General features: G+C 36.7%; 1 protein-coding gene across 1 annotated transcript in view; it reads left to right on the forward strand.

Annotated features, from left to right (window-relative positions):
* Positions 1-18,682, forward strand: part of LOC121427289 (basement membrane-specific heparan sulfate proteoglycan core protein-like) — an 83,901-nt gene that overhangs the window by 48,402 nt on the left and 16,817 nt on the right. Inside the window, exons 43-59 of the mRNA XM_041623627.1 lie at positions 372-644; positions 1,230-1,499; positions 2,754-2,905; positions 3,844-3,961; positions 4,449-4,606; positions 5,394-5,511; positions 6,681-6,811; positions 7,845-7,995; positions 8,453-8,737; positions 9,746-9,858; positions 10,526-10,673; positions 12,042-12,204; positions 12,689-12,786; positions 13,471-13,737; positions 14,375-14,635; positions 15,227-15,340; positions 16,203-16,396. Of these exons, the coding sequence (XP_041479561.1) occupies positions 372-644; positions 1,230-1,499; positions 2,754-2,905; positions 3,844-3,961; positions 4,449-4,606; positions 5,394-5,511; positions 6,681-6,811; positions 7,845-7,995; positions 8,453-8,737; positions 9,746-9,858; positions 10,526-10,673; positions 12,042-12,204; positions 12,689-12,786; positions 13,471-13,737; positions 14,375-14,635; positions 15,227-15,340; positions 16,203-16,396 (3,014 nt within the window). The remainder of the gene's footprint in view (positions 1-371; positions 645-1,229; positions 1,500-2,753; positions 2,906-3,843; positions 3,962-4,448; positions 4,607-5,393; positions 5,512-6,680; positions 6,812-7,844; positions 7,996-8,452; positions 8,738-9,745; positions 9,859-10,525; positions 10,674-12,041; positions 12,205-12,688; positions 12,787-13,470; positions 13,738-14,374; positions 14,636-15,226; positions 15,341-16,202; positions 16,397-18,682) is intronic.

Genomic DNA, 18,682 nt, shown 5'->3' on the forward strand with positions numbered 1-18,682 from the left:
GATCCAAAGGTGTATGAATTGATGAGTATTTTGACAAGTTACACTGAGAGTTTATCACACCCATATACCTGCAGTAACATTTTATTTGTAAAGTGATCATTAGACTATGAAAAATATCGGTTATGTTGAATATGTGAGAGCTTGTTCACTTTCTCAGTCGCACTTTGATTGCATTTCTAATGAAATGGGCATATATGTAGATTGCATTTTGGTCAAAGGATGATACTGTCCCTTTGCCATGTTCGCCAATTTCTTTTTTTCATTTTTTTTCATAAGTACAATACCTATAGACTTCAGTATCAACAGATAACTGATATAGTGGTAATCAGTACACGATGCTCTGCTAATATATAAAATGATTTTCTGTACAGCTTCTGTTGAAGTGCCCACTGTCCGCATCGAGCCCCGCTTCATCCGCGTGACGGAGGGAGACCGCGTCGAGCTCCGATGCACCGCGACAGGCAACCCCACTCCAACGCTTCGCTGGACCGGTGGTCAAGGAGGGGTATTGAACCCTGAACATACCTTTGAAGATGGTCTCTTTGTCATCCCCAAGGCAAGGGCATCTGATGAGGCTGAGTACCACTGTGAGGCCACCAACTCTGCAGGAATGGCTACCATCAGGACGGTGGTCTATGTCAGTCGTAAGTAGTGTACCCGAAGATTCCTTCGATGTCTTGTAATGGACATGGCATGTCTGTTCTATATGCATTGGATCTGCTGTTTTATTATTATTGTTGTTGTTATTTTTATTATTATTTTATTTAGCACTCCAAAAAATACCAATTACAAGAAAAAACATGGAAGAGGAAAGAAAGATATGATGGACGTTTTTTGTTAACAATGAACATTGAACAACTGACCTTATGCCATTTGGTTGACAAAGCTTTCAGATGAATTATTCCCTGTGTCCATGACAAAGTAGTTCCTGGCAGGCAAAGAAAGTGCGATCTTCAATACTCCAAACTAAACCTACATTATTGGAGATATTGTAACTTGACAATGGAGACAATTTGATGAGACTATCCCACCGCTGTCACCAAAAGTGAATTTCCTAAAAAAAGTTCCAGAATTTGTTCTAGTTTCTTCTAAGTGGTTTTTAAAAATATGTTTGATAGCCTATTGCTCATGCCAACTCACAACAAATAATTTTAAAGAAATATCTTATTTGATGTGATCAGATACGTTTAAACAATTTAATGGCTTTATGGCTTGACATCTCTTTGCAGCTTCCCGCGTCCCATCTGTGACCATCAGCCCTGCCTCGGAGTCGGTCAATGAAGGAGAGCGAGTCATCTTCTATTGCCAGGCAACCGGTGACCCCGCCCCCGAGAGGGTGTGGACCCGGGTTGGTGGAGAATTGCCAGCCAACTCCCGGCAAGAGAATGGTTACCTCGTCATCTCGGCAGTGTCCTACCTGGATGAGGGAGCGTACAGGTGCACGGCAACCAACAGCCATGGCACAGACTACAGCGATGGACAGGTCACCATCAGTACAGGTCATTAGCCACTCAGATATTACAGAACTAGTCCACCCCAACAATAAGTTGATTGGAATAAAAAGAGAAAAATCCATTATTGTCAAGTGATACAAAGATTAATTCCTCCCAGAACATGTGGAATTAGCCTTGTTAATCAGTTATATGCACATCCTGGCTGATATGCAAATGAGGATACTATGACGTCATTAACTCATTATTTCTTTTGTATGTTATTATATGAAATACAAAATATTCTAATTTTATCATTATTGTCAAGTGATACAGCGATTAATTCCTCCCTGAACATGTGGAATTAGCATTGTTTAATACTATATGGTTCAGTCAAGTTGGTCCTATTGCCAAATAATTGAAAATGAAATATTGTAGAATTCAAACGATAAAAAACAAAAGAAATAGTGAGTGATGGACACCATCGACTGAGTAGCCTAGTTGTGCATATCACTGTTATGTGAAAAAAAGCGAAAATTTAAACTGTCATAACTTTCATATTTTACATCCAATTTTGATGGAGTTTTCAGCACTATGCTAGTTTGATTTTTCTCTATTTATAAAAGACAGCATTTTCCTGGGGTGCACTTAACCTTTAATACTCACAACCTGTCACCATTTAACATCGATTATTAGATTCTATTGCATTAGCTCTGATGGCCATTGTTCTGATGAAATATATGCACTCTCAAAACCAAAGTTAAATTAAGCTTATACCATAAACAAACCCTTATCCTATAGCTGATAATTGTTTCCACTACATTATTTTGCTCAGAAGACATGTCGGAGTGGACGTGTACAAAATTCTTAGCATTGCAAAATTTTACGTCTTGATAGCAACCAAGCATGCTATGATGTAAACAGACTTGGGACTGTACACTGCTTTATTCTGTCATGATAGGAGCAATGGGGGAATTTTTTGCTTTGCGACATACAGAGGATTCAAGAACTCAGTAAATGGATCGAAAAATGTCTGTCAAATGACAAAGAACGGCTGAGAGGTCTTTGTTGAAAACCGGCGAACCACAATGGCAGTTTTGCCATAAGTTTGGAGCCGATAAAAACAGGGTATATGTCGTTAGTCCAGAGTCAAAGACAAAACTGCTGTTTTTAATTCACCAATTGTCGACAGAGACTTCTTGATTGTTCTTTGTCATGATGAGCATTTGATAGTACATGTTCTCTCCTCTTGAACCCTCTGTACGTCTCCGTGCAAAAACTCTCTACCTACCAACTAAAGAAACTGACGTTTGCTCTACACAGATAGCCACAGGAGCCCGACTGCCCGCATTGAACCCGATGAGGTCGTGATCACCCAGGGTTCAACCCAGGTCCTTCGTTGCCTGGTCACCGGTGTTCCTACTCCTACTATCACCTGGACGAGGAGTAGTGGACCATTGTCACCTAATCAGCAGGTCAGTTAATAGAGTTCGAAGCAAGCGATGAAGTCACATTTTTTTTGGCATTGTTCAGTGGGGGGGGGGTGATCAATTGTGTCACCCCCACACTTGAATAGTATGATGTCACAGATTTATGCCAATGCAGGGCATGCTGACAACTATCCACTGCCCAAATCTGGTGGGAACTGGTCCTTGGGGGTTAAAGATATGACTATATGACATTGACTTCAATGATGGGGCTCATTATGTATTCATGAAGTGATATCTTGCCCCCCCCCATGGACAGATTCCCACAGATTTTGGGTAGTGGGTGTTTTTCAGCATGCTCCACCAAATAAAAAAATGGTGAAATGCAAAAAAAAAGTATTTTGTGACTTCACACAATGATACTCTATACAAGAATAAGTTTATTGAAATCTAAAACAATGACGATGGTAATATTGATATTAGAATTTCAAATAGCACACTTCTTTCCCAATATTACACTTAACATGTTAGATTTTACAAGCATATTTATGTTTATAAAGAAAACACAAATTTAGTTTGTACATATATTATTGAGTTAACAATCAACATATAGTCAATATCATTATTCAGATATGCCAGGCTTTCAGAAAGTATAATGGTGTATCATTCATATGGGGTTGGACTGGCAAGTTCTATTTTGTTTATATTGCCGGCCCAACTGAGGGTGTTAATACCCACTAATACCTTCAAAAGAATCGCCTGGTATATAGTGACGTTTAGTGATATCTTTTTTGTGCTGTGCAGAATTATTGCACATGCTCAATGTTATATTGAGCTTGCCATGGAAACTATAGGGATATTTTTTTCAATCATGTGAGCACCAACTGACCAATTATTGAATGTTCCTGAATATTCATAGAATTGATTCATGAATGTTCATGAATATTCATAGAGGGGATATAATCATGAATACTTCTTTCTTCTAGGCTTTGAATGGAGTTCTCCGCTTCATTAATGCTGATATAGATGATCGAGACATGTACAGCTGTACCGCTACAAACATTGCTGGTTCCTACACAGCAACTGCATACGTGGAAATAGAGAGTAAGTCAATTTTTTTTTTCTGAAACTCAAATCAGTTTGTAACTTCTACTTACTGTTTCTCAACCTGTGATATTGTGTACCAAGTACTCATGTTATTGTACAATATGGTATGTCTGCCATATCTGGAACCAGTTTCATAAAGTTGTTTGCAAGGTAAGAGCGACTTACAGATCGACTGGTGATCATAAAAATATTATTTTTTTAATGCTAAAGTCTCATTTGTTTCGATATATTGTAAGTAGTGTTTCATTTCATGGAGTTTTATTTTAATTTTTTTGTCATATTGTTCAGTGCTTTGTCACTTTAAAAAAGTGCCTCATAAGAATTAATTATTATTATTAATTATTATTATTATTGTTGTTTTTAATATTGTTATTGATATTATTATTGTTATTATTGTTATTAGTATTATTGTAATTATTATCATTATTATTATTATTATTGTTGTTGTTATAATTGTTGTTATTGTTATTATTTTGATTGGTAGGGAGGGAGGCTCCTGTGATTGAGATCCTACCACGCACCACCTACATAGCAACCGATGGGGACAACATCCAGATCCAGTGTCGAATCATTTCTGGTATCCCAACGCCCAATGTTTCATGGTCCAGAGCTAACGGAGCTCCCCTGGAAGATAATACAAATGTAAGCATTACAAACCTCAAGAGTAACGTATATTTGCTATCTTTCAGTATCTCCCCTCAAGCTGACAGTCATATGTTATTATTATGCTGAGTTTGAAATACTAGAATAGGCATTTCTTGGATAAATTCTGAAATTCTGACTCCATTCTGAATTCTGAGAATGGTATGCTTTAATGCCAAATGAAGGAGACAATAATTTAGATATCATTAAATTGAAAAATGAGCAGGCTTTTATATTACATTAATATCAGATATGTACCAGTGCAAGTGTTGATCACAACAATTTTTTCAAAACTTTAGCATGTATCACTCTCAAAAATATGATTTATACAAGTTGAGACTCAAACTAGAATTACTCTGGTGTAAAAGTGTGGGGCAATGATCAAAGAGTATGCATGAGAAAAAAAGAGGATAACTTTTAATGGAGCACAAGACACTTTTAAACAAGTTAGATTTTGGTATCATGTGCGCCGCCTTATTTTCTTTTAGTATATATCCAGACTATACATCGACCCTGGGGCCGGTTTCACAAAACTGTTTGACTTTACAACTGGTGATCTCGTCTTATGGTAAATGATATATCCCAAATCATCAAGATATATTCTGATTAGACCCCAAATTTTCATAAGTAGCTCATTTCTAGCTCCCCAAAACATTCCCCATGTGTGAAGTCATCCATAACTTATGAACAGCTTTTTGCATCACCCATTTGTTATATTTATGCCATTGTATATCGCTTTTCCAAACTGTTGCCATGCCAACTGTCATGATTTGTATGTTTTTGTTAGGATGAGATGGGCGTACTGAGCATCATAGGGGTAACAGCCGAGAATCAAGGAGCTTATATCTGTACAGGAACAAACACCGCTGGATCTGTTACAGCTACAGCCACTATCAGGGTACAAGGTAAGGTCATTGATGATTGTTCTCATTTTAAGAATTCTGATGATTTGTCCTTTGTCACGGCGTTAATCTCCTATCATCTATCTAGGTGTGAAATCATTGATTATTTAAATGTTATATTCCTCATTCTAAGAATCTGGATAGATGATTTGTCCTTTGGCAAGGCGTTGATCCCCATATCTATCTAGGTGAGGTCATTGATGATTCAAATGTTATATTCCTCATTCTAAGAATCTGGATAGATGATTTGTCCTTTGGCAAGGCGTTAATCTGCAGTTGCCACTCTCCACCCAGGTGGAGTAGCTGGGTACCTCGCAGGAAGAAATTCTTTGAATAGTTGAATGCGCGATCAGGGTAGCATAATAATCATGTTAAGCTCAACAGTTTTCGTAACTGAAGTGGCTACCCTTGGTGAATATTATGTTAGTAATTATTGTTATCATGATTTGTCAAAAATATATAAAAGAATGGACGTTGTGTTTGGTGCTGGACCAGATGTGTTCTACTGATCTCTTCATTTCATGGAATCAGAATATAATTGAATTCTCTGAGTTTGTACTATCAATAGACCTTATGCATCGTCGTCATTGCTCTGCCATCTTAGAGGCTGATGCCATTGCCTTGCATGCATTGCTTATCTGCCGCTTGTGCAACTTTGACAACTCTGTTTACATGTATTCCTATATCCTCTGAGGGAGGGCGCTGTGAGATTATGACATCACATGCATAAGGTCTATTGCCCTGTGAAATTGAAAGTATGTCAGCTCTCTCTATTTGGGCTATCAGTTGTTAGAAAATTGAAAAATATGTTCCATTCTCTAAATTCGGACTGTGATGATAATGATAAATTATGATGATAGTAAACAGCATTTGTGTAGCGCCATTTATCTAAAGAAATCATTCAGTTGGTATGTGAAAATGAAAATGTTTGGACTGTAAAAATGCACCCCAGACCTCAATATATCGATTGTCCTGATTATCTTTTAATGGTTCCTCTTCATGTGTATTGAAAATGTGAGTATGCATGCATGAGCAGATGATTGAAAAATGAAGGCCAAAGGAAAGGGGACATTCTATAATCAAGAGATAATCAAAATAGTTCTCATGAAAAAAATCTCTCAATAACTCTTGTTTATGTAACTGTGACATATTTGTAAAAATTACTATCCTAGGTCTACCTCAACTGACGATTACACCAAGGAGTCCTGCTGAATTCCGGGTTGGTGAGACAGCCGTCTTGGAGTGTGTGGCAACAGGAGAACCTCTTCCTACTGTCCAGTGGATGGTCATGAATAATCAACAGGTATATTACACACTAAGTATATTACCAAGGGCATCAACCACCTGATATTAGAATTAGATCAGTCTATAATCATGCATGGACTGACTGTTTCAGTATGGAAGATGATGAATAGTTTTTGTCTCGCCCACCAGAGGTGAAGGCGAGACTTAGGGATCCAAATGTCGTCCGTCCATCACAAATCTAATGACACATAACTCCACAACCGTAAGTTGCTTTTCAACCAAACTTGGATGGTAGATGGACTGGGGGACCTGCATGTTATGCTGCAATCGGAGGTCACATGATAAGGTCATTTTCAGGTCAACATTAAAATTTACGTGCAAGGCTCTTAAGGCAAGTGTTATTCCATCCCAGTCATATTACAATGAAGTTTCGATACAATTCTGTTGCATGCCCTCGCGAATCACGATATTTCTGGTTATTTTCATACGTGGGCGAGACACACAAAAGCAAAAAATCGCTTTTGCCTTGTGTTAATCAATGTATTTAATGGGCCATTGGGAAAACTTGCCCAACTGTATTGAGATTTTGTCAGTTCATGCACACATGGAGGATTGTTCTATCCTTTCAGTTGATGATTGTAAATACCTGACCTAGTAATATGCATTATTTGTTTTATGAAATAGGGAATACGCACTCAATTCATACTGTGAGCACTGAACAAACCTGAAATCGAATGATATGTCGGCCTATCATATAAGGCTCAATTTATAAAACGTCGATCTATGCAAATAGACGAGTCCATTGGATTTATAATTTTAAGGAATTATTTTTAAAGGTTTTCATTTGACTGTGTACTTAGTACGTGATTAGTTGAAAGCAATTCTGTCGCTGTTTATACTTAATGCAAATCAAGCCCTTGGATTTGATGACTGAGGTAATATATATGCAAAGCATGTAGAGACATCATTCTGATGTATCAAATTCTATATAAAGTAAAATGTTATTATTTCATTATATATGCAGATGTATATTTATTACATATGATAATTTTGTATGCCTTAATTATTGATTATATAATTCTGTATTGAAGGTGTATCAACCGATTGCTGCTGCTTTTAACATGGAAGAGGAGTCTAGTGCAATGCATTATATCCAGAGTGTATCAATGAATGATGCTGGCAGCTACATGTGCAGGGCAGAAAATGGTGCAGGATATGTGGAACAGGAATTGCTTGTGAGAGGTAATTGCTATGTCAGATTAATTCGGGATTAGATAGAGATTAAGGGGTGGTGGGGAATGCTATGCACTATATTCAGAGTGTATCAATGAATGATGCTGGCAGCTACATGTGCAGGGCGGAAAATGGTGCAGGATTCGTGGAAAAGGAATTGCTTGTGAGAGGAAAGTGCTATGTCAGATTGGATAGGGAGAAAAAGGGGGAGGAGGGGAGGGGGGGTGGTGTCAAATTAAATGATGCATTATGTCATGATGGCTTCAATTTTGCTGTTAAATTGTTAAACGGTGATGATAATAACAGTGAGTCCAAAAGATAATAAAGATACATGTATCTAATTTTTATTGCAATTAGACTATACCAACAATTGGTAGTATATATATTCATATTATCAGATTAGATAACTATTGAAATGTTGGATGAAATGTATATTATCATGCACATTAATCTCTCATCTATTCAGTAACCGACGGCAACCTGCCACAGCCACCATCCATTGACGTATCTCCAAGAGAAGTGGAAGTCATCGAGGGAGAAACGGCCGTCTTCAGCTGCACCTCACCGGGGACCCCAGCAGGTTACACGATTACCTGGAGACGAGTCGGTCAGAGGATGCCGTCGACCGTGTCCATTAGCAACGGTCTCTTGACCATACAACAAACACGGGCTCATTATGGTGGACAGTACTACTGCATAGTGGGCAATGAGTATGGGTATACGCAGGATCTGGTTACCCTCTATGTGTTAGGTAAGATATGTTTATTGTTTAAGGCACACCTTCCGATTTCTCTGCTACCTGATTTTGGAATAAAACGTAGTAGAATTTGATGTTGATATTGAAACATGCAATATCTTGCTGTGTTATGTTCTAAATGATCTGATCGTACAAGGACATAATTCAAATCTATGACTATGCAATTATCCTTATTTAAGTAAAAGCGAATTTATTATGTAGTGATAGTGACGTCAAAACAATCGTACCATTAGTTACAATTTGAAATATAATTTGGCCTTTACTACAAAAAAAAGCTTGCAATTAATCAAAATTGTTATATCAGTATTCTTTCCAGTTATTTTGAACCTTTCATTCACATTTTCAGAAAATGAGCAAAACGCGTTTAATCCAAAATCGGATCGTGGATCGGTCATAAGGTGTACGTTGGCTTTTAAACACTCAATCAGACATGGTGTTGTTTCACAAAGATTTATGAGTGATTAAAGGTTGTGACTTGAATTTATAGTTGTATTCTAATAAAATGCATCACCGCATTGGCAAATTCATGTTCAAAGGATGTGCTACTGGGTAATTGTCAATGAGATTGCTCAATAAATACTGTGTTTGTCGGCACTGAGTATGACTCGAAGTCACACTCAATGTCTATTTGAAAGACCCCCTCCCTTGGTGCAACAAATTTGTGAAAAATTCAGCACAAATTCAAACTAGTATGTTGTGCAAAGTGATATCTGGAGTGTTAAATGGTTCGACTATTGATGTCTCATAATGGAATCATGGTGCCATGAGTTTTTCTTGACCTTTTAAGACCTTTTTTGTGATTTTGAGGATGTAACCCCTGCTTTAATGAAACAAAATAAATCATTAATTCAGTAAATAATTCTTGTTTTTATTATTGTTATTACTATTATTGATTGCAAGATGGCCACAATGGCAAGAAATGTTAGGAATTGTTTCAATTGTTATTGATAAAAAAGTGTTTTCCACAGTAATTTAATCAAATAACTTCTTGTTTGTCTACAGTCCCCCCTAATCTGATCATCAGTCCAGCCTCACAGACAGTTACTGCAGGAGAGACTATATACATGTCATGCATTGCTGAAGGCACCCAACCTATCACATGTGAATGGTCCAAGGTAAATACTTACATTGAAAAATGAGTGAAAAAATTTTCACGAATGAATATGAGCAGAAGTTGCATAAATATAGAGCATTCTTTTTTATATGAAAATGTAATTTGGGGTAATCAGAAGTCCCCATTCAGAAAATATTCATGATGATGATGATGAAGATGAAGATGATGATGATGATAATGAAGTTGATGATGATGATGATGAATATGATGATGATGATAAAGATAGTGATAGATATGATGAATAATGAATATGATGATGATGATGATGATGGTGATGATGATGATGATGATGGTAATGGTGATGATAATGATGATGATGATTATGGTGAATATAATGATGATAGTGATGATGATGATGATTATGATGATGATGATAATGAATATGCTGATAATGAATATGATGATGATGATGGTGATGATGATGATGATGATTAAGATAATAATAATGAGGTGATGCCAGTGACAAAAAAATTGTCATCTTTCTCACCATCTTTGCTCAACCTCCCATATCTCTGAATTATTCTTGTTTTTACCGACTTTACTACTCAGAATGTTGCAGTATGGGCTAGAGCCTGGCCGGATTATATAGGTGTAGCAGTTAAGGACTTGACATGGTGCTATTAGCTTTCACCTCCCATGTCTCTAAATTATTCCTTGTTTTTTCACAGTACGGTGGGTCTCTTCCTCCCACTGCCTCTCAATCTGGCGGCATCCTCACCATCTCCCCGGCCACGGCTGCCGATGCAGGCCAGTACCGGTGTGTCTGCACCAACTCGGCTGGATCAAGGGATTCCTACCTGACCGTCAGGGTACAAGGTAAGTGATGGAATCATGTCATGAGGGAGTTTTCACAACTGAGACACAGAACAAATTCAAGGACACAGTGATCATGCTGAAAATGCCTGTCAAATGGCAGTGAACATCTGGGAGGTCTTTGTCGAATATTGATGAACTAGGACAGCAATGATGTCTGGAATTCACTCTCTACATGTCTAACCTCAATTTTATTTTAAACAGATTTAAGCACAATCTCAAGCTATATTTGATCAAACGTGACTCGTTGAATTTAAATAATTTTTTTTTCTTCTTTTAACTCTCAATCCCTCCCCCCCTCTGCTTTTCATTCTCTCCTACTCTTTTCATGTATGTTTGTTCTGGGTTTGTCTTGGTGCAAGACGCGATTCATTTCTTATTTACTGAATATTCACTGATATTTGTTCTCCGCCTCTATCAATTGATCAAATCTTATGTTATTAAGGGAACTGTCTTGACAAGACCTCTATGGTCTTTTACAGCTCAACCTAATTTCAATACTTTTTTTTCTATTATGCATGTACATACCATTGAATTACTTTGTCTTATCTGGAATTGCATTTTTTTCACCCAATGTGTTGTTAAATGTTTTTGATATTGGAATTGAATAAAGTTGAATTGAATTGATTTTCTAATTTTCGGAGCTGACGAAAACTTGCAAATATGTTGTTCGTCCATAGTCTAGGACAGAACTACTGTTTTGATTCACCAATTTTCGACAAAGACTTCTTGGTCGTGCTTTGTCATGAAGGGAATTTGACAATATATTTGCTATGTTCTTGAATCTGTTGTGCGCTGTGGAAGCAAAACTTGCTATTAAACTTTTTGACCAAGTCGTCAAATTCTATTGTTCATTAACTCTCAGGCAAGGCCCTCAAAATTCTATCAAAAGCATTGAATAAGAAAGATTTGAGGAAAAATCTGCAATCTTTTTCATTGCATCAGAATATCAAGAAGAAAAAAGACTGAACGGAGAATCTCTTAAATGCATATTGGCAATGCAATGGAAATAATGAAATCACTGTCTCCTTATTATAATCTAAAGACATATTCGTTATCAATTTTTTATTATTTCAGACGCATTGATAGAAAAATGAAGTATTTAAAGAAAGTCCTTAGTATTACCAATTTGATGTTAATTTAAAAATCTATTAAGGTTTCATTATATTCATTGTCCTGATATTATAAATGAGGTCATACCCATTTACAATGATGCTGTCTCCATAACAATTTACTCACTCTGAACAGAGGATCTTCATTTAGTGTTTTTCCTCACAACTTTGTTGGGGAGTCATTGATGATTATTTTTCCAGTTTCTGTTCTTCATAACTTCAGTTTTTTTGCTTTGACAATAATTTCTTTCTCCTCAAGTTATACCAACTGTCACAGTTCTACCGACCCGTGAGACGAGGGCCATAGGAGGGTCCGTTGAATTCTCTTGTCAAGCTACTGGCAGCCCCCCTCCTCAGATCATTTGGGAGAAGGAGAATGGGGTACTGCCAGCCCAACACCGCATCACTAATGGTGTTCTTAGGTAAGGATGGGATTTGGTGGTGGTGTTATTGGTAGTGATGGTGAGAATGATGATGGTTATGATGATGATGATAGGGATGATGGTGGTAATGATGATGATGATGGTGATGATGATGGTGATGATGATGATGATGATGATGATGAGGATGATTGTTGTAATGGTGATGATGATGATGATAATGATGACAGTGATGATGATGATGATGGTGGTGGTGGTGGTGGTGATGATGATGATGATGATGATGATGATGGTGATGATAACTATAATGATGGTGATTGTGGTGATGATGGTGATGAAAATTTCAATATTTGTGGTGTTACTGCTCATAAAGATGTTACTAGTGTATTTATAGTAATTATGATATTGCAGTTAGTGATGTTCAAGGTTATAAATCATTATATTTTAACAGTTAAATATTTCTTAATCATTCTGACCTTATTCTAAAGATGTCATTTTAAATTATACCACTAATCCCTGTCAACAGTTTGATATCTCTTCAAGATGGTGATGAAGGTCGATATGTATGTACAGCTGTCAACCAGGCTGGCTCCTCAAAGGCATACGTTAGGCTCTTCTTACACGGTGAGTTTAGAATAGATTCAACTGTAAAAATATTGAAGAATCTGCATGTTCATGTACTGTTTCAGATTGTTTAATTGAAAATATTGTATTGCAAGAGCAATAATAATTCGTAATTTAGGGTGCTGTGGCTCAGTGGATAAGTCTCCGGAATATGAATCACAAGGTTCAGGGTTCAAATCCTGCCATAGCACTCCTTTGGCTAGGGTTGTATTTACCTTTGCCACTCTCCAGGTGTAGCAAACGGATACCTTGTAGGAATAGAATGCTTGAGTGCCTGGTCAGGATAGCCGTGCTAAGACCGGGGTAATAGTATGCAACACTTAGAAACATTGTATTAGGCCCTGAATATGTGTGTGAACGGTATACAATTAACCCATTACTGGTTGATAGAAATGGAGAATTCCATTAAGAATCTATGCCTGGCCCTTTGTATGTGGTGCCTTCTGCAGTGATTTGTCTCTGTTTCCTAATTCATATGAAAGAATATAGTATTATCATTTGTATTTGCTTGAGCAGTTCATAAAATGAAGTAAAGATGGCAAAAAATGTGTGTCGGACATCCAAAAAGAGCTTATGAAATGAAAAAGCATAAATTAATACATACTAAGTGAATATATTTGAATATATTTTCATTCTTATCTACATAACCAGATATCCCTATCTATTGACTTTTTCCTTTTGCAGCCGCACCAACTGTCCAGATTACTGTCAACACAACCGTCCACTACATCCGCATTGGTGAATCCACAACCTTTGAGTGTCTGGCCAAGGGTGACCCGACACCAACGGTCACTTGGACTAAAGTGGACAGTGAGCTGCCCATAACAGTGGTCGTACAGGGCCCAAGACTGACCATCCCGCAGGTGTCCTTGTCCGATGCTGGTTTCTACCGATGTACGGCCACCAACATCGTCGGATCCAGGACGTCACAGGTCTTCCTCTATGTACAAGGTGAGGTGTGAATAATCGGGTGGATCAAGTTCTAGTGTGGCATTAATCGTGCCACCATTGTGTTGAAATGTGCAATTGATTGCAAATTTGAAAGGAAAAGAACCGTGTTGTAATTGATTAATTCGCAGTCATGTTAAAAGCAGCAGTGATCTCCATTGGCCATTGTCATTCAGTAATGGATTTCAAACTTATGTCTTATGGGACTCAGAACCTTGCTTTCTCTTCATTGTAAGGGTTTGCTGCATTGTAACAAAAAATATACAATTAAGTTATAAAAAACGGTATAAGGAACTATATTGTACCTGATTAGCCACAGATTTATGACTGATATCAGTCATACGATTATTAATTTGTTTTATATTATTTAGCATTTGTTTTGATGTTTTAAAATAATTAGTTACTTTGGAACCATATTCACTTGACATTCTCAGGAAATTTAGGTAGTTCCCCTCCAAGTTGGTATTGTATTTGTATTATTATTTCCTATTTTCATAAAATTTTGAGGTGGTATTTATCGGTATTTACCACCATTTTTTTCCCACTCCATCCAACCCAGCCCTCCTTAACCAGAGAATGATTGAATCAATAGCAATGGTAATCTTTATCTAAACTCCCCTTCCTTCTGATCCTAACACAGCTGCGCCGCAACTGACCGTCGTCCCGGCGACGCGCACCGCCCCGGTTGGTTCTACCCTGGAGTTCAGCTGTCTGGCTGGGGGATTCCCCACTCCTGAGATCACATGGCACAAAGAAGAAGGGGAACTCCCCGATAACTACCAGATCGACAATGGCCTCCTGACGATCACCAACGTCCAAGAGGCCGACGAGGGAACCTATGTCTGTATTGCTACCAACCAAGGAGGGACGACCGAATACCGGGCAAGGCTTGTAGTTGGAGGTATGACCGTGAATACCTGTGAGAAAGATGACAATCAGTGTCTTGTGAAATGTTTGACTTAGTATTTCCCAACCTAGCAACAGATGTTATATGAATTTGATGATTCCAAGTATAAAATTCTTTCATAACATGGTAGTGGAATACATGGCTACTACCTTCTCAACATAGCAACAAATGTGTGTAAACTGGATCCCAAGTAGATTTTTTTTCCATAACATGTCAGTGGAATATCATGTCATTTTGTTCTTAGGAAAGATCCCACTACTGCTGAGCTTTATAATTTTTTTTATCGCAATCAAAATATATAGTATGTTTATTTAATGTAGGTAATGCATGTCATTACTGTGGCAACCCTTTATACCACATACAGATATGGCTACATTACATGGGTATCATTTGGGTCCCTTTAATCTTATTCATCAAATGGATTGCCTTCGTTCGTGCATTTAGATTATGTGATTTACATCTGAAGACAGATGAAAAAAATCCTTCAAAAAATAAATCATGATAATGATTTTTTTGAATCAAGCCATGTCTATCACAAAGGATGATCTAACTTTAACTTTGTGACTCCTTTGACTTTACTTTCAGAGTTGATCCCATACTTCGTGCAGATGCCACAATCATACATTGGTTATCCTCGACTCACCAACGCCTACAGAGAATTTGAGGTTGAACTGTCAATCAAGCCTGAAAGCCCAGAAGGTAGGAATCTTTATCATGAGTGAGAGTAGATGCTTGAGTTCTCGGGAGCATTTCATGAAGAGATTTGTCAGTGATGACTGTTATAAGCTACTGAAATCCTTGAATCTGATTGGCTGAGCGCAAGTTAGTCAGTGAAAATGACCAATAAGATACTTTATGAAACACATCTAAGGTGCTGTACTCTGTTTTTAACTTGGAACGAGATGATAATTTGCTTAGCTGACTGTATTTTCATATGTCATTTTTTTTCAAATTACATGTAAATGTTTTCATTTCATAGGTGATTTTGAAGTAAAATTGGTTTTCACCTGTGCTTTTCTCACATTATATTAATGGGCCGGCCATTTCATTCTCTTGGTTGCACATCTTTTAAGAATTTGTTTGTTTTATTTTTCCCTGGATGAGAACCAGACACTGAAACTTATTTGTTGTTTTGTTGAAGTATATCTTTGACACTACGTAAACTTAGATCACACTATTACGGAATGCTAGGTTGACAATTCAGTAACTTGAAACCTTGAACCTTAAAGAGTAATCCCTTTCAGCAGCTTCAAAGCTATCCTGGGATGAAAACATTCTGTGTATCAGTGCGAGGTGCCATGGTGAAATTTGAAATTTTACTTATATACATTGAAAGTGAGTGTGCACCGTGCAAGTAAAAACTGCCTCTTGATTTACAGCATAAGAGACCCAACAGGAGGCTGCATCACGGGGATGAATGGCAGTGCGGCCTTTATAAATACAGCTGGGTTTGTTCCTATTACAACAGGTCCTGGTAGTACCAAGTACCAATTATTTTCAGTTTTGCAGTGAATTGCTATCATCACCACGTCCACCTTCCTCATCATCTTTCTTGTTATAGGTCTTATTTTGTACAACGGTCAGAGCATCGATGGGACAGGGGACTTCTTCTCCTTCGGGCTCCACCGAGGGTACGCAGAGTTCCGTTATGAGCTTGGAGCGGGAACCACTCTCATTAGGAGTGATCGCCCTCTGGAGTTGGGTCAATGGCACACGGTCAATATCAGAAGGAATATGACCCGTGGATACTTGCAGGTATAAGCCATTTTCAGTTTCTCTTTCTTAGTATCAGTTTAAACAGGGATTTTACCAGTGGGGAATTGCAAAGAGTATGTATAATCCACTTCCTACATGTTGGATTTCCTGAAATGATTTTCTAGTTGATATGAAAAGTGCTGTCAAATTATGGATTACGGCGTTTGTGAAGTGGGGTACAATTTAAGAAATGTGGGTCAGACTAACAAAAAAAATTATATGGAATCTTCCATTGTGTTCATGTAAAAAGCCAGAAGGATGTGGATGAGTGGGGGGGGGAGGATATCGATATACCATGTGATATTTTCTGAAAGTCAGTGAAACAGTGTCTGAAAAAGAAAAGAAATTCAGGATCAGTCTTAAGTTACATTTAGGCTAGATAGGAACAAGGGCACTAAATATTCAAGTATGCGTAATTGTCATTTATGTAAGCATATTGAATTTGATTCGATACATAACATTGATTTACCCATTTCATATCAATGTAATAGGCAACCAATAAGTCATAATGGAAGTGTTAATGTAAAAAGCCAGGAGAATGTGTGGTGAGGGGAGGGGGGTATATTTTGATATTTTCTGAAAGTCAATGAATCGTTCTGCAAAAAAAAAATCAGGATCAATCTTAATATACATTATAGCCTTGATAAGAACAAAGGAACATAATAGCTGAGTATAATAAATAGTTATTTATGAAGACATATTAAATTCGATTTGATTTTTTTTACATAACATTGATTACTAGGTTGATGATTTGATGCATAACATTGATTACTAGGTTGATGATTTGATGCATAACATTGATTACTAGGTTGATGATTTGATACATAACATTGATTACTAGGTTGATGATTTGATACATAACATTGATTACTAGGTTGATGATTTGATACATAACATTGATTACTAGGTTGATGATTTGATACATAACATTGATTACTAGGTTGATGATTTGATACATAACATTGATTACTAGGTTAATGATTTGATACATAACATTGATTACTAGGTTGATGATTTGATACATAACATTGATTACTAGGTTGATGATTTGATACATAACATTGATTACTAGGTTGATGATTTGATACATAACATTGATTACTAGGTTGATGATTTGATACATAACATTGATTACTAGGTTAATGATTTGATACATAACATTGATTACTAGGTTGATGATTTGATACATAACATTGATTACTAGGTTGATGATTTGATACATAACATTGATTACTAGGTTGATGATTTGATACATAACATTGATTACTAGGTTGATGATTTGATACATAACATTGATTACTAGGTTGATGATTTGATACATAACATTGATTACTAGGTTGATGATTTGATACATAACATTGATTACTAGGTTGATGATTTGATACATAACATTTATTACTAGGTTGATGATTTGATGCATAACATTGATTACTAGGTTGATGATTTGATGCATAACATTGATTACTAGGTTGATGATTTGATGCATAACATTGATTACTAGGTTGATGATTTGATGCATAACATTGATTACTAGGTTGATGATTTGATACATAACATTGATCACTAGGTTGATGATTTGATACATAACATTGATCACTAGGTTGATGATTTGATACATAACATTGATCACTAGGTTGATGATTTGATACATAACATTGATTACTAGGTTGATGATTTGATACATAACATTGATTACTAGGTTGATGATTTGATGCATAACATTGATTACTAGGTTGATGATTTGATGCATAACATTGATTACTAGGTTGATGATTTGATGCATAACATCGATTACTAGGTTGATGATTTGATGCATAACATCGATTACTAGGTTGATGATTTGATGCATAACATTGATTACTAGGTTGATGATTTGATGCATAACATCGATTACTAGGTTGATGATTTGATGCATAACATCGATTACTAGGTTGATGATTTGATGCATAACATCGATTACTAGGTTGATGATTTGATGCATAACATTGATTACTAGGTTGATGATTTGATACATAACATTGATTACTACGTTGATGATTTGATACATAACATTGATTACTAGGTTGATGATTTGATACATAACATTGATTACTAGGTTGATGATTTGATACATAACATTGATTACTAGGTTGATGATTTGATACATAACATTGATTACTAGGTTGATGATTTGATACATAACATCGATTACTAGGTTGATGATTTTATGCATAACATCGATTACTAGGTTGATGATTTGATACATAACATCGATTACTAGGTTGATGATTTGATGCATAACATCGA

Source organism: Lytechinus variegatus, chromosome 14 (assembly GCF_018143015.1).
Source record: "Lytechinus variegatus isolate NC3 chromosome 14, Lvar_3.0, whole genome shotgun sequence".
NCBI classification, from domain to species: Eukaryota; Metazoa; Echinodermata; class Echinoidea; order Temnopleuroida; family Toxopneustidae; genus Lytechinus; species Lytechinus variegatus.